The sequence below is a fragment of the Gymnogyps californianus genome, chromosome 2 (assembly GCF_018139145.2).
Source record: "Gymnogyps californianus isolate 813 chromosome 2, ASM1813914v2, whole genome shotgun sequence".
NCBI lineage: Eukaryota > Metazoa > Chordata > Aves > Accipitriformes > Cathartidae > Gymnogyps > Gymnogyps californianus.
The window spans coordinates 159,211,769-159,228,891 of record NC_059472.1 but is presented as its reverse complement, the minus strand read 5'-3'; the positions used below and the strand labels follow the sequence as shown (position 1 = coordinate 159,228,891).

At 41.8% G+C, this 17,123-nt stretch overlaps 1 protein-coding gene across 1 annotated transcript in view; it reads right to left on the bottom strand.

The window, feature by feature from the left end:
• PAXIP1 (PAX interacting protein 1) overlaps positions 1-16,658 on the bottom strand; it is a 35,272-nt gene extending 18,614 nt beyond the window's left edge. The window contains exons 1-5 of the mRNA XM_050890936.1: positions 16,572-16,658; positions 10,534-10,668; positions 8,523-8,566; positions 3,589-3,652; positions 2,478-2,591 (exon numbers count right to left, since the gene is read on the bottom strand). Of these exons, the coding sequence (XP_050746893.1) occupies positions 2,478-2,591; positions 3,589-3,652; positions 8,523-8,566; positions 10,534-10,668; positions 16,572-16,658 (444 nt within the window). The remainder of the gene's footprint in view (positions 1-2,477; positions 2,592-3,588; positions 3,653-8,522; positions 8,567-10,533; positions 10,669-16,571) is intronic.
• Between the last annotated feature and the right edge of the window lie 465 nt (positions 16,659-17,123).

The following is a 17,123-nucleotide window of genomic DNA, read 5'->3' as shown; positions in this document are numbered from 1 at the left end:
AAAAGCTTACGATTTAAGGCAACACTCCTTAAATATATATCATTGCCTCTTAAAAACATCATTTTAGGTAGCAAAGCTCTTTATCCAAGCATGACATTTTGTTGTGATGGAGGAGACAACTAGGGTGGCGTTCAGTACATCCATCTAAATCTTCCACAGAAGAAAGATCATGCACTTTAAAAAAAAACCCAAAAAACAAAACACCAACACCCTCCCCCCAAAAAAACCTACAAAGGTTCTTAATAGTTTTAAATGAAACAGGGAAGAAAAAGCAAGCATTTCCCATGTCCACACTTTCTCTTCTCCCAATGCCAGCTCATGTTTTATTCTAAAGCACTTTCCTATGTATTGCATGCCTAAGTTTATTGTCATCCTACTAGTCACATGTTTTTCTCTTAGTATTAGATAGTTTACATCAACTCCAAAATATGAAAAGGGTCACTGGTGGGACAATAATATACTCAATTTTTATAAAACAACATTAGAAACGTGACAGTTTTACAGATTTATGTAAGGAGGTAGTGTATAGAACCTGATCTTAGAGTTACTCACATTCAAATAACTAACCTGTGCGATCCCTCCCACTGATTTGAGATGAAGAAAAAAAGGTGACGGAAATGTGCTCATGTTATTAAAGGACAAAAAAAATCCACAAAAAAACAAAAACAAAAACTTGCTCCATCCACCACGTTAACTAGAAGCATCCAAGCAATCATTTTTAAGTGAGCTTCTATTTGTTTTAAGTATTTTCAGTCTCTGAACAAACACACTAAATCAATTACAAATATATTTCTTCTTCAGGAAGAGGAGTACCTGAACACTTCACGAAGTTTCAGTGAACTATTATAACCAAAGCATTACTAGCATTATAGTAGAGGAGGCTATTCTGATGTGCTCAATGCTCCCTTTAGCCAGTTACCTGATCTTTCTGATTCAGTTTCTCCATTTGCATAAAGACAGCAACGTTTGACTTCCCACATGGGAGTAGGAAGGCAAATGATGATACTAGATTAGGAGGAGCTGTGGACCCCCTTGAGGGTAGAGAGGCCTTACAGAGAGATTTGGATAGACTAGAGAGCTGGGCAGTCACCAACCGTATGAAATTTAACACGAGCAAGTGCTGGATTCTGCACCTGGGACGGGGTAATCCTGGTTATATGTACAAACTGAGGGACGAGAGGCTGGAGAGCAGCCCTGCAGAAAGAGATCTGGGGGTTTGGGTTGATGCTAAGTTGAGTATGAGTCAACAGTGTGCCCTGGCAGCCAAAAGGGACAACCATGTCCTGGGGTGCATCAAGCAGAGCATATCTAGCCAGTCAAGGAAGGTGACTGTCCCACTCTACACTGCGCTGGTGCAGCCCCATCTCAAGTACTGTGTGCAGTTTTGGGCGCCTCAGTGTCTATAAGAAGGACATCAAACTATTAGAGTGCGTCCAGAGGAGGATGACCAAGATGGTGAAAGGTCTCGAGGGCAAGACTTATGAGGAGCAGCTGAGGTCACTCGGTTTGTTCAGCTTGGAGGAGAGAATGCTGAGGGGCGACCTCACCGCAGTGTACAACTTGCTCAAGGGGGACAGCGGAGGGGGAGGTGCTGACCTCCTCTCTCTGGTGACCAGCGATAGGACACGAGGAAATGGAATGAGGCTGCGTCAGGGGAAGTTCAGATTGGACATTAGGAAAAGGTTCTTCACTGAGAGGGTGGTCGGTCACTGGAACAGGCTCCCCAAGGAAGTGGTCACGGCACCAAGCCTGTCAGAGTTCAAGGATTGTCTGGATGACGCTCTTAGTCATATGGTTTAGTTTTAGGTAGTCCTGCGAGGAGCACGGAGTTGGACTTGATGATCCTTATGGGTCCCTTCCAACTTGAGATATTCTATGATGCCATGATGGGAGTGATTTGAAGTATGACTACTTTATCAGCACTTGGACAGGAATGCTGTGTACTGTGTATCCTACCATCTCTCTTTAAGAGGAATGAGTTGAGGGATTTTGAGAGTTCTCTTTTCTTCAAGAAAAAAAACAACAACAAAAAAGAAAAAAACCCCTGTTCCTCCTTCTGCTCTCTTTATTCCTTTCTCCCTCATAACATCGAAGGACATTTTACACAATTTTTCAATTTTGTCCTTCATTTTTCTTCACTGATTCTGTATCTACAGATTTACAAATCACAATCACTAATGATTATGACATGTCAAAATTAGGTTAAGATAAACAGAATAAAGAATAAAATGCTTTATTCAACCAGAAATACAAATACCAATAGGACACTGGACATCTTTTGAATTAATCAGGCTTAAAGCCATGCAGAAAATAAATATGAACTGAATAGCTGCAACGCATAATTGTGTTGAATTTAGCTGTTCAAGACTAACGAACAATCTTAAGAACCCTAACTTCAGGGAGATGGAAAATTTTTGATTATTCAAAAGCAAATGAGAGCTACAACAAGAAGAACTGTACATGTAATAAACTCTTACCCCCTTTGGCTCAGGCACAATCAAATGAGTACACTTATTATTGAGGCTCAGCTGGCAATTCCCTCCATAAAAAGTAATCAAAGCCCACAGCGTACTTCGGTCTTCAGATGAAACCTAAAAGGAAGGTAAATAAGCCTTTTAGTTCTATGCAACCAGCTGCCTTCTGCTTGAAGAATTTTAGTACAATCCATGACATACCATTTACAAGTCTGGCTAATGTATTACCTATCACTTTGAAATACCAAATTAGCATGAAAGTTACGGAGAAAAAATGGTGACAGAGACGCAACATGAAAAGACATTAAACAATCATTTTTAACCTGCACAGAGAAAGAGAAAACATTCTTCACTCCTGTAAAATTCAACACTAATATATCACCTTCCACAAGAGAAAAAAAGTTAGTGATCAAGCAAACAATAATTATTTATCTTAGACAACCTGTTTAAATTCATTAAACAGAATTTTAACAAGTGGACCAAATTAATAGCCTGTGTAAACACATGAAGTGTTTATTTCTAACAATTTATGTCACAGCAATGTCCGCCTCCCCTGCCAAGAAGCCACATTTAAGCCATACCATTCAGAGTGGGTGACAGTATTACAGGAGTAATTGGTTAAAAAGTCTAAAGCACATATACGCATATATTGCATTAGCACCTAGGATCTGATCCTGTCCGTCTGCACACACACACTGGTCACAGATCTACAGAGCTGGCTATGAACACAAGCCACTGAAGCACCACCTTTCCACTTACTTTACTCACTGGCACCCTCATTAAGGTTTCAATGCATAAGTAGGTAAAACATGTTGACTGAATATTGTGTTAATTCAGAAATAGAAGAATAGGAGCAAAGACTTTATAGTCTAGTGTACTCTGCATTTTAGAACCACCATACGGCTGAATACGAGATAAATTACTGATTGAATGCTCACAGTTTGAAATGTTCATGCCCTCATTTTCAGTGAAAAACTGTCTTAGGTGATAATTCACCTAACATACAGAAAAAAAGTCATAGTACAACACAAAAACTGGTATCTCTCCTCAAAAAACCAAAGCACTGCACACATATTGTACATTGGAGTAGATTGAAATATGGTTCGCTTCTTACCTGAGAAAGGCAGGCAGTGACTCCAAAAAAGATCTGACACGATTCTGGAGAAAAGCCATTTACACTGGAAAGCAGGTGTCAAGGATGCAAAATAATTTAAATGAGAGTTTCCCGAGGGACATTAGAAGGAAATTAAATAGCGTGCGTAGTACTTCTCAGATATTTTCAAGTATTTGACCATTCAAAACCTTTTATCTTTAAAAGCGTGTTGTCTGTTTCCAATTCAGATTGTATGCATTACAAAAAAAATGAGGTGCAAACTGGATCAGGACACCTCTAATATTGTGACCGATTTTGGTAACATTATAAACTTGCCTCTTCCCAGAACATCTCACTCAGCCCACCTCAGGATGCTTAGCTTACAGGAGTCAAGTTATTATCAAGAGCTTCCTTCCATTATCAAGTGCTTACCTTCCATGCTTAAAAATACAGGAGAATCTGAAGAAGAAAATTTCGCTACAGTCAGCAACAGACAATATAGAAGTATTATGATGCATAAGAAATTCAATAAAACGAGACAGGCCAACAAAAGTGTGGTTTTCTAAAATAAAAGCTAACAGCAGACACCTGTGAGAAAGTTCAAGTGCCTTTTTTGCATGCTTATTAAAAAAGATGGCAGTCTGGTGGATGACTTCATTTAAAACCAGCAAGAAATAAAAGCACAGCCTTAAAAAAAAAAAAAAAAAAAAAAAAAGAAAGAAAATGGGTTAGAATGCGATACAGACGCCAGAGGTTTCAGAAATGGCTAAGTTTGGTAACCAAATGGTAGAGTTTTTGGTTGAAGATACCTTCTGGAACCTAAACTGCCCTTTGCCATTTCTCAAAGACTGGAAAAGTAGAAACAGTTTCCTAGCATATAGCATGGTTATTAAGCCCACAAAAGGCACTGAACAACAAACATATCAAGAGGCAAGCTCATATATCAAGAAAAACAACAAACCAAACAAAGTGTTAGAGAGATTATCTGCAAACAGTAGTAGGCAAGTCAGTATAAGCAAGTATCAGATCTTCCACGGGTGTTTTTTTCCTACTGAGGTATAACTCTGCATTGGAAGTTGGCTGGGCAACAGTTGGGGGGGGGAGGTGGGGCGGGGAGGAAATGTAGGAGCTACTGTGAAACACAAACTGAGAAAACATCACACTGGGATCTAAAACCAGAAACACAGCCTGAAACGAACATGAAGTTTTCCATCATGCTTTCAAAATTCAACAAGGTCTGTGGTAGCAATGCGTATTTGTTTTCAGATGCATGAAAGAGATAGATAAATGAAACAGCACGTGAAAAAGAGCAGTGAGAATTTTTACAGACTTAGTAAATATGACTTAAAAGAGGAAACTGAAAGACCAGAATTGATGTGTTTAAGAAGCTAAGACGATGCATCTTCAAATCCTTTAAAGGTTGCCAAATGAAAAGAGAATTTGTTCTCCCTGTTCAGAGTGGCTCAGATAAATCAAAACAGGGTTAGACTGCAGCACAGTAATGGGGTTAAACTCTAACAAGACAATAGTGAGGCACTGTAAGTTGACTGGGGAGACTATGAAATCTCCACTACAGGAGGGTCCTTGTGAAACAGGACAGAGAATGGTTTGACAGAAGTGACCTAGGAAAGACAGACGGACCATCTGCCTTCTGTAACTTCCCTCCCTTTTCTACACTTTCGTATGATTTTGTGTTTAAGATACATGCACATCTTGTTGGAAAAAATGACTACAGAAACAGATGTGCATTGTGTTACAAGTACACAATGAGATTTTTAAAATGAAACAAAATTATTTTCCCCGTGCTGTTGACAGATGCACCAGCAATACTTAATTTTGAGACCCAGAAGAGACAACACTCAGCAAGCTGACAACAAAGCCCAGAGCACTTTAAAACTTAACAATAGATTACTGCCATTATCCAGAATACTCCAAGAAGTTCAAGTCTGATGAACATCCTAAATTTCACTGTGTTGCTCAGTATCTCATCTAAGGTAGAGATTCAGTACTGGATCTTTCAAAAGTGTGCAGTTGTCTACTCCCTGCCTTAACATCTGCTCCTAGCACATAAAAAGCAGCAACAGCTCAGTATTTAACTTTTAAGAGGTCCATCAGTTTGACTGGAGCTTGCACTCTGTAAAGAATAGGAGTGAAATAGACCCTCTTAAAACAGTTACAAGCAGCACAACAATAATGTTCCAAGTGGGTCTGGAAAACAAAAGAGGGAATGCAACAAAACTCACGTTTTTTTCTCCCAGCAACAAAAATTCGGAAGTGCTCTGACCCTCTTTCATCTGTACAAGACCCTGGAAAAATAAACCTTCCTCATTCTTGCTTTTGCTGCTATCAAGAGAATTAAGAAAGAAATCACCAGCCCTCTTTATAGCATTGTAACTGAGGTTTTCACACACAAAACTGTCTTTCCTTCTTCACGAAGGCTGCTTCCAGATTCATTTTTCTATTACTTGCCTTCAGCTGCAGGTTAGTCAGATTTTGCGAACATCAGTTAGCAGGGAACAGGAGAACATTCTGCCTTCTGAAGTTCCCCCTGGTGAAAACAACTTTCACAGTGGAATGTTAAAAAGTATTTAAAAGAAACAGGCAAAATTATTATGCTTTTATATTGTATTAAATGTTTCTACATTAAACTTCACCTTTAACAACTGACAAGCAAATGCCCATCACAAGTACCGGAATTGGTAAGCCAACATAGAATCTTTAAGGCTCTTACTAGATCCGTACATCTAACTGACAAACAATGTTTCTAGGACTTGTTTCTTCAGAAATTCAAGGACCACTTTGAGCATTACATCTCCAAATTAAAACATAAACAAAAGACAAAAATGTAGCATCTCAAACCTCTACCTAAACAGGGTCCAAAACCAGTCAACTGGAAAAAGTAAGCTATTCCTATTAACTACTATATTTTTTTCATTAATGAAAGGCCAGATGCCACTGCACTAGAAGTCATAAAGAGACTGACACAGAACAAAGTTAAGACTTAACAACCCATTTTAGTGAGCACTATGAGGCTCAGAATAAAATCTAAAAACACCAGGTTCTAAGGACATGAAGTGCTAGAAAGAAAGGTCCAAGGACACATTTATTGCTGACAGGTGTACAAAACTTCCTTCTTCCATGCAATTCAAGAATATGATACTGCCAAGACCCGGTCTTTTCATTTGGCCGTTCCCATATACCCACAATAAAGACTTCCTGAGCAATAGCCATTGAGGGCTCCATTCACGCATTTATTGCTACAACTTAGTTATGGACTGCATCATTCAATGGTTTTATCTGTTGATTTCTCTTCTGGGTATGTAATAACGTCAGCTCTTAGAGTACTCTTTTAAAAACCCCTGGTTTCAGAGGAAGACCAATTTTCTAATAGTGCAACTTCTCCATGGGAAAGAACAACACTAATAATACAATGCTAGATTACTTAAGCCTGAAAATGTAGCTAATTCCAAGCTATTTTATTATTTTTTCAACCAGTGCTCGGGAACAGTGAGAAAGCTTACAGACATGTGACATAAGCAACTGTACACTTCCATCCTGATGATGAAAGGATGATAAACACATTTATTATTTCCAGATGCAAAAGACAAAAATCACGAGCCTAGCTCACATCACAATAATCAAATTCTTTTTAATACAGGAATAGCTCTGCTAATTTGGGTTTTGCCATGTAATGTTTGGTGCATTTTTTCCATTTGGAAGCCAAGTCATTCATGGAAAACTTTCTTCTGCTTCAGTCAGAAGACTATCCATGACTATGGCAAGCGTTCACACTAACAGCTGAATCCTATCTGGCATGTTGATTATTGTGATCAAAACAGCTGCAAAGACCTCACTCACTATATCATTTTATCTGATGAGTTCAATGCTTTCTCCTCCTACAGTTCACTCCCTGAGCTGAATTCTCTTGGGGAAGTAGAGAATATACAGGCTAGTTCCAAAATAGTCGAAACACAGCGAGATGCAAAGGCACATACCTTGAAATACTGGGTATAAAACATGAATTCTGAATCACTGAAGCACATTAAGACCTGAATTCCTAATACTAACACCTGCATTCTTGCGTCTACCACCTCTTGTTTTCCATTATAGACACGACCACCTGCTAACCTCATTCCAAAATGAGATCTCATGCCTGACAGCATACCTCCCTAGTCCTGGCATTGTTTGTTGCAATCATCTGCTCGTATCTGTACTTAAATGTATTGCTCTGCTTCAGCTTTTCCATATACTGAATCTTTATTGTGAATCTTTATTGTGAATGGCCTGCGAAAAAGACACATGAATTTTTTTCTATGATAATAGCCATTGTCACCATTCCTATGATCCAAAGAAAAAAACTGAGGGGAACATAAATAAAGATGAAACAGTAATAACTGACAAGAAGAGGAAGGAATATGCCATTCCTATGCAAGAATATATGCTCCAAACAAGTTAAGAAACATCGATCTAGCCAAACACGAACAACAAGGGTCTAGCAAAGGCAAGGACAGACTAACCCAAAAATGGGAATACTAACTCTATCTTTTTATAAAGTGTTATATGAATTATTGCATATTTATCCCTTACTTAATTCTGCTTCTAGAAAAGGCAGAATAGGCCATCCCACTCTGAACCATCATTTGTCCCCTTACTGCACTCCAGTGTTTTTCCTGGATCCACACAGTTAATTATCAACTTCCAGCTAAAATGTTTGGAGTCCATTTGATGACAGTTTTCTTGCAAATGCCTATTAAGCATCCAAAATAGCCAGAGGGACAGGAAAAATGAAGTAAGACAAAGAAGCTCCAAGCATGCTGCAATCTTGGCAGGCAAAACACATCCTATCATTTTAAAAATTTAAGCTGTACATACTCGAAACAGTCTTTAAACCCTCGATGGTATCTATTTTAACATGTTTCCTATAGGATTGATTCAAATTTGAACCTAAAGGATACGGCAGAAGAGCTCCACAGCGAACAGACAAGATGACCCAGGAAGGCTGAAAAATAAAAAACACAAGACATTAAAAACCTTGGTCTGCATGTATGAAATATGAATTACCTTCCAAGTTCATACTATAGCTAGTTTCAATATACCTCTCCCAGCTTTGAAAGTCTAAGCGTTTCACAGACATTGTACTTAGGCCTTTACAAAAAAGGCTGTTCTGATTCATTTGCAAGAGTTAATATAAAGACTGCCCAAAGGTTGTGCAGCAATATGGGAGCAAGACCCTTTCTCTTGTCCTTTTATTGTGCCAGGAAAACCATTTACAGTATTTATTCATCCTCTCCCTTTTTTCAGTTCTCCCTGCTCTAAAAAAACAAAAACACCATACAAAAAACTCTACCTTACGCTCATCACCAAGGAGTCAGGAACCATAACCTTACATAGAAAGAAGTTTCTAAACACACAGCAATGCTGGCTGCTAAGCACACAGGTGATGGCCCCTAACTGACGTATTCTGGGACAGAAGGGCTCCAAGGGAGAGAGGGAGGTGGTGGAGAATGGAGGAGATGTAGGACAGTGGTCCCAATACAGCATATAAGGAAGAAGGGGGAAAGAGTGGCATCGTATTCAGTATGAAATCACTTTTCCTCAAAAAACAAACAAAAAAAATATATTATGGTAACTATGTTTATGGTGTCCCAATTCTTGCTATTCTCTTTCCCTTAGAAGGCGGCATGCAAAAAAAAGAAGTAAAACATGTCATTTGTAACTCCTCAATCCTCTGCAAAAAAAAAAGGGAGATTTTCCTCCCTCAAGTTTTCCTCTTCCTTACTCTCTATAACAAACTACCTTTGCCTCTGACTTCCATTCCCTTAATACTTAGTCTAATCTTCTTGATTACAGATCATGCTGTGATGTTTTCAGGTCAAACTAAGTGACATTACTGAAAGACTTGCTCTCGTTTGGCAAATAAAAAAGTTTAGCTAGTAGCAGTTATAAAGAAAATTAAATTATTTAAGTAAATGGCATTAGAAAGCAGAAAGCACTGCTACGATGCTGATGTCGGTCCTTCACATGAGAACGGCAGCAGTCTTCTTGTTTATAAGATTAAAATTATGCCACAGAACACCTCAGGAAAAAGAACTAAAAATTAATCAGCACACTCACTATAACCATAAGGTCTCTAGCTATGCACTTTTTATTTTTTGGAATCAATTCATACTTCTACACTGTCAGGTGAACTCTCATGACATAAGCTATCAAAATTCTCTACTGCCACCTGCAACCATATGGAAAAAATAACCCAAAATCATGTACCCAAAGGTATTGGCAGTGAAATACTAGTGTTTTTTCTTCTAATCACTCTCATGACCTGCAGAGTGACAAGCTCACATTTTCAAACATGAAGCCCAGAATCTTTCACTGGAAAAATAACCCAGTATTGCAAGATAGTAACAAAATATTGGTAACTCCAGTATGAGTAAGGAAAAAAACAAACGACTTGAAAAACTAAAATCGAGAAGAAAAAAAATCTGTTTTTCTGCAAGTTCCTATTGTTTAAAATTAGCGTAGTACACATATGCAGAATCAACAACATCATTTTGCACCTTGCCCATCACATGTGTTTAAAAAAAACCCTCAGCAGTCTACTACTTATTCTAAATTGAGGTTTTCCATTGCCAGAAGCTTGTAAGAACCTTCCCATCACAAACATTTCTAAAGTATAGCTAATAGGACACCATCTCACAGATGACTGAAGGAAGAACCTGGGAAAAAACAGAACAGAACAGAAAACAAAAAAAAAAAAACACCAAACCACTGATAGATACAGAGCAACAAGAGAAAGGAAAGAAAAGAATTGTAATACAAGTCTATCAGTCAGGATAAGTTTGTGTAACAAGAATAAAAGATTTTTAAAGATACGTTTCATTTGGTCATCATCCAAACATGAGTATTTTCTGTTATAATAATGCAGTATCCATGTCAGTACTTTGCCAATATCATGGATGAGTCATTCACCTTTACCACAGGGAGATCAAAAACTTCACGAGATTCTCCAACTTCTGGATTGTCCCCATCTTCTGAAATAATATGTGAAGCCAGTGCATTGTAAGAAACTTCCTTTGCTTTCCCAGCTTTCAGAAGTTGAATAACCTAAACCCAAAAGAGAACAGGGAGAAGTCAACAATTTTTAGCACCTTCTGAGAAAAACATTAATGCAGGAACGCGCTAACACATGAGAGGAATGAATATGACCTTCTCTCTTGGTTGCCCTCCTGTAAGTGGCTAGCGCTTTTTTTGAAGTCGCCAAGTGCATCCCATTTAAAACCTGACTGCCAATGGTTTAAGCCTCTGCCGTATTTTAATCATGCAAGTTGAAGATTTACTTTCCAAAATAATTCAGGCTGGGGCAGAAATCTGGAAAATGTCAAAATTTTTCCAAAACATATATTCCTTAAAAAACATCTCAAAACAATTTTTTCTCAGGCAGGATAAGAAAACTCTTCTTCTCAGTGTTTGTTTTTGCATATGGTAGCTTTGGAAGCGTTTGAATATACTTTAAAAGAAGAGCTTGAAGTTTAAAAAAGGTAACCCAATGGTTACCTTAGAAAAGGTAACATCGTAACTGTACATTGCAGTCTTCATACGAATTCTTCCAGATTTGGGCAGTTATTTACTTGGATAGAGGGAAAAAAAAAAAAACGTTCATGCATTTTCTGTAAATGTTCATTTAACAGCTAAGAAAAGAATTCCACCTTCACCAAATGCATTCGGTTCCAATATTTCTAGATCCAATCAATACCTCATCCCAGAGAATATGAGTAAGTTTGAAGAAGCCATCCAGCTGCTCCAAAACAGTGCAGCCAGACAGAAGAACCAAGAAGAGAACGTGTCTAATAACCCCTTGGTATTAGAAGGATCTGCAAGCAAAAAAAAGTTGTAAGCGCTGCCTTGAGAAGGGAAAACATTCTAATAAAGAGTTGATGCATTGGGAAAAGAAGTGATGGAGGACTAAGTGATTCAGAGAAATAAGAAAGAAAAAAAAAGAAGGACACGTCCCCTAAGTTACTACCTTAAAGAGCTGGAATTGAAATGTCTCACTCCATTGCTCTGTCCTCAGAAAATGCAAAACACCTCAAAACTCACAAAGCACATCTTACTCCTATTTCTGCAAGGCCCATATAGAAGATGTTGGTTTAAGACTTCAGCATTCTCTCAGCTCAGTTGTAGAGATCTGTGTGATGAATCCAGTCCTGCCCCCCAAAAACGGGACTCACTTTTATTTGAATAAAAGTAACAGAGAAGGCAGTGGGGTGCAGAAAGGAGGAAGAAAAAATGTTTTAAAACATTAAGGTCTATAGTTCAAATATTAAAAATGCTAATTAAGATTATTCTTTCCTTTTTCCTTTTATTATTCAGAAACAAATAGTGTCTCACTGTGTAATGATTTTGCAGAACCAAACTGGTATGATATCCATCCTCCAACACCTGCTAGGGACAGATGTCTATCTCTCAAAACCTGCTGGGGACACTCCCTTCGTAACAGGATGCTCTCCCCACAACAGTGAACAGTGGAGAGCAAGGCACTGCATTCATCAAACAAAATATTAAGTCATTGGTCCTTAAGCAGTTACTACCTACCCTGTATACTAAACAGGACACAGAAGGCACTGAAAAAGAGACTCTTTCAAAACGTGGGGTTGGGCTGTTATAAAGCATCTATGCTAAGCAGAAAAACAAGGATGGAAAAATCCCCACTCAATTTTGGCATTTCCTGACTGAATTACTTGACTTTAAAACTCCATTTTTTTTTAAAAATCAGCTTTTTTCTGCAGTGGATGAACATGTGATATTATCAAATTACAAAAGAATTACTCTAAAATAACCAATAAAATTGATCACAAGCTTGCTGTTCTTGCCACCACACAGTCAGGAACAGGAGAGAATGTTTCCATTTTACACATCAATCTCCTAAATCACGGGATACCTTCCTGCATGAAATCCAGTTAACTGCAAGGTAACACAAGATGCTATAATTCCAATGGGAAAAGCTAAATCAAAATAAAGCACTTCTGAAAACAGTAGATATTTAGGAACAGCCCCACCACACAAGCTCCTTGTCTCGCACAGCTCTCCCTGAGTTACAAGCCCTATTCAACTGTTTGTTTAAGGGAAGGCTGAAAACAGGAGTGAATGTAAGGAAAACCGAGCACCCAAATCTGACAGATAGTATGAGAAGGAAGTTACAACTAATGAGCTAGAAGTATGACTTTTTTAATATCGAAACAATGCTGCATTAAAGAGTTTGTGCAGAGAGTCTGCTCATGCAGAAAGTTACACTAGTTTCAGGTAGTAAATTTAAATGCTATAAATGATAGATAATAACTTCATATGATTATTTAGAGTGGTATGAAAAAGACTTTTCCTAATTTAGTTCGTGTCAACTTCAAAACTCCTCTCAGAATACATGACTTCTTCAGTTTAAGTAGTGCCTGGACTGAAAAGTTGTATTGGTACAATTAAAGAACTTCACCTAAACTAGTATCAACCATATACCTGTAACTAGAAATTAAAATGCTGAAAAGCCCTAATATGATCATTGTAAAAATCCTGCACTTTAGGTGTTAGCTTATATGCATTAAATGAAATTTCATTTTTTGGGGCATATAAATTTTATCTTTGTCCTCTCCCACTAAAATCTGTGTTGGAAGAAACAATAGAAATAGTTCAAAACTAAGAAGACAATGGGCATTAAAAAAAAATTAAAATAATAATAAAACAAGACATAACCAGAAACCAAATATCCTTCTTAAAGTCCTTATGCTGCATTGCATTACTTTTTCATAGAATCATAGAATGGTTTGGGTTGGAAGGGACCTTAAAGATCATCTGGTTCCAACCCCCCTGCCATGGGCAGGGACACCTTCCACTAGACCAGGTTGCTCAAAGCCCCATCCAACCTGGCCTTGAACACTTCCAGGGATGGGGCATCCACAACCTCTCTGGGCAACCCGCTCCAGTGCCACACCACCCTCACAGTAAAGAACTTCTTCCTTGCATCTAATCTAAATCTACCCTCTTTCAGTTTAAAGCCATTACCCCTTGTCCTATCACTACCTACCCTTGTAAAAAGTCCCGCTCCGGGACTTTCTCTTCTGTATGAAATACCAATTGTAGTGATGCTGATACTCTCTCTTTCTGTATGAAATGCTGATTTTAACTGGTGTTACCAAAGCATGATGGCTTGGGTTTACATCTTTTAGGAAAGCAGGAAAAACATTTATTAAAAAAAAATAGCAGCTGACATCCGCTCCTCACCCCCTGTAAGGTGTGAGCAGCCAGGTGCACATCCCAATGGAATGGATTTAAAGTTGAGAGCCAGCAGCCGAATTCTCCCTCATTTGCCAAAGAACATCTAAGCACAATTCTAGACTTTTCCCTTCTAGTTTATTCTGCATATGTTTTAATAGGTAGTGGGTATGCAGTTATTCACTTGAATAACTTTTTAAAAAAAGTATTTAAAAAAAATACTTTTTTGTTTCCTTACTCTTGGATTTGTTTTGATTAAAGTGCTCACTTGTGCTAGGCCTGTTTTAATATTTATTAAGGCAGCTGGTTTTCCATGAAACCATTTGGAAATTTAAGCTGATCAAAGTGCGCTCCTCCCCAAAAGAGGAAAAAGGAAACTTCTTTTCAAAATCAAGCTAGCATCCATTTGTATATGAAGAAGGAAAAAGCGCCAAATATATTTGTAATTTTTATATTAGTAATGGAACAACATTTCACTATAAGAACTGTTTTTAAAAGCTATTTGTGGAGTTCAATTTAGAATTTCTGCTTTCTGTCTCGGTTCAAACCGTAGCCGGTAAATACTCCTCTTGTTCAGGTTGTTCCCCGGGTACCACAGAGGGCACCTGCAGAAGGGAGGCCAAAGGCACCCACCAAGAGCTGACCCCAAGCTCAGCACAACACACTTCCTCGCTCTGACTCGGCTCTGCAACCCAACCCGGGCAGGACTCTGCCCTCCCCGGTGCCTCGTGCTCCCAAGGGCTCACCAGCGCAGGCACCAGAGCGGACAGGAGCCAGCCCCGGCCTCCGTATCACACGGTGCCACGCCAGCAAGCCATTTCAGAAACCAGAGCACCGGAGGGAACAGTGTTTAAACAGGCCAGCCGGCCGCAGAAACAACTCAGATCCACAGGACTTCTCAATTCGGGCATCGCTCATGATGAGAAAGTGTCTGAACAGCTCCCAGCACGACCTGATCTTGGAAGCAGTGTAGCCAGTTCTGTGCAGTGCTGTGCCTGCCCTTATCACCTCCACCAGAGCCACCTTTGGTGTCTGCCTGCAGCCCAGAGAAACCACCCACAAATAGAAAAGAATTTAGTGTGCCTAACTTAGAGCAAATCAAAGCCTTCAGACAATGACACTAACTGCTAAGAAGAATAAAACTTAACATAAGAAAGAAAACTAGCTTAAGAGAATGCTTGTTTACTCACTCTATGGGAATACCGCTGATTGTCTTGCTATGTCAACACAGAACTAACTACATGCCTTTCGGGACACTACTTATATGATAAATGATATACAAGAGTCCTATTGTTTTTCTGCACTAATCTTCATACACATAATAATATTGCTGCTATAGGTTTTTTTTAAATACAGGAATTGTTATTCAAGCTCTAACACGTTGTCAAAAATTTTATGTCTAAAGACCTTGGGTTTTTTCCTGCTCTTAACTATATTCCCAGACCGTATTTCTTTTAGCATGCAATCCTATTCCTATGAATAAAAACCATCTCAACAGGTCAGTGCCTACGTCTCAAGTTCACTTGAAGGCCTACAAGGCTCAGTGAATGCCAGGACATGAGACTAAAGGAACCCAATGCTGAACTAAGATTCGACTGCAGCAACTACCAAAGAAGCATAGACTTTAATTTCAGTGTGAAACATGTAGTAATGTGTTTGCACGAAGGTGCTGTCCTAAAGCTAGATATGGTACACTTCAAACACTTGTCTAATTGGACACACCACAGAAACTTTTTTTTTTAACCACCTTCACCCAACGTGACTGGGTGTTATTAACTATAAGGCCAACTTCATCATCTAGGGTACTGCCCTAGGCCAGAGGAGGCCAACCTTGTCATCCAGGGTATTGCCCTAGGCCAGAGGGCTGGATGGTCATTTGTCAGCGCCTTCTGCTCCCTGCCTCCTCTGGATCCGGGCAGGCGAAATACGGAGATGACACCTCCAACCACATCAGCACCTCCGTGCACCCAACGGGTCTGAAAGGTCCTGGGGCGGGCACCAGAGCCACGGGGGTGCTGGCATGCGCCCAGCCCGTGGGGCTCGCACCGAGGCGGGCGGGGAGCGGGCTGGCAGGCACGCCCGTGCGGGGAGGGGAGGTGAGGGGAGCGCCAGCCGAGCCTTCCTTCGCGAAGCCTCCCCGCGCCGAGAGCGGCCTGTCACTGTCCCCGTCCTGAATCCGGACGCAGCGGCGGGGCGGGGACGGGAGGGGCTGGGGCCGGCACAGCGGGACGCTGAGGGCGGGCCGGCGGGGGCCGAGCGCGGCCCTGCGCGGCGCCCGGCCGCCGGGGCGGAGGAGCGGCAGGCGGAGCCGCTGCCCCGCGCCTCGGCCGGCTGCCCGCCCGGCCCGGGCTGTAACAGGAAGTCCCTTCGCCCGCCCCTCCTCCGCTCAGGCGGCGACGGGGCCTGCGCGCCGGGGCCGCTGGCTCCCATGGCGGGTGGCGGCGCGCTGGCCGCGGGCACGGCCGTTACCGTCCGCTACGGCCGTCCCGTCCGTGTTGTCCCCCCCCCCGCCCCCAACACCCCCAGAGGCGCGCGCTCCCCCTCCCCCCGCGCCTTCCCCCCGCGCCTTCCCCGGGAGGCGGCAGGGCGCGTGCTGCGAAGCGGCGCGTGAGCCTCGAGCCCGCGCGGGGAAGTGTCCGGGGGGGGGGGGGGGGAGAGGAGCCGGACGATCCCACAGTACCCCCCCCGGGGGGGGGGGAAGCAGGAAGGAGCTGAGGGAAGGGGCGAGGGGGAGGGTGAGCCGGTACCTTGGGGTCGATATCTCCCACCACGAAGAACTTGACATCTTTGAACATCTCCTCCGGGACTTTCAGCTCCTCCTCGTCCGCCGACATGGTCCCGGCCGCCAGCACCGCGTCCCCCCCCGCGCCCCCTCCCCGATATCCCCCGCGCTCACTGTGGAGAGCCTCCGGGGCCCGGGTCTCCCGTCCCCTCCCCCCGCCGAGCCGCCGAACCGCGCGAGCAAGGCGCGCGCTGCGGGACACACCATCCCCCGCCGGGACGCAGGGGGAGTGGAAGGGGGAGGGGAGAGCCGCCCGGACAAAGCGGCTCCCCCCGCCCGATCAGCCACCCCCGCTGCCGCAGGACAGCGCCCGCTCCTGATCCACGGGCGCTATCTCTGCTCCTCCCTCTCTCTCCGAACCGGACCAGGAGCTAGCATCCGGGTCGGAAGCTCCCCCCGTGCGGAACGCAATGGACTCGCCCCGAACGACAGAGGCGGGCAGCGGGGATACCCGGACCCGCCCATTGGCAAACAGGCGAGGGAAGGGGGGAGGGGAGCTCACCGCCCTCCAGCCCCG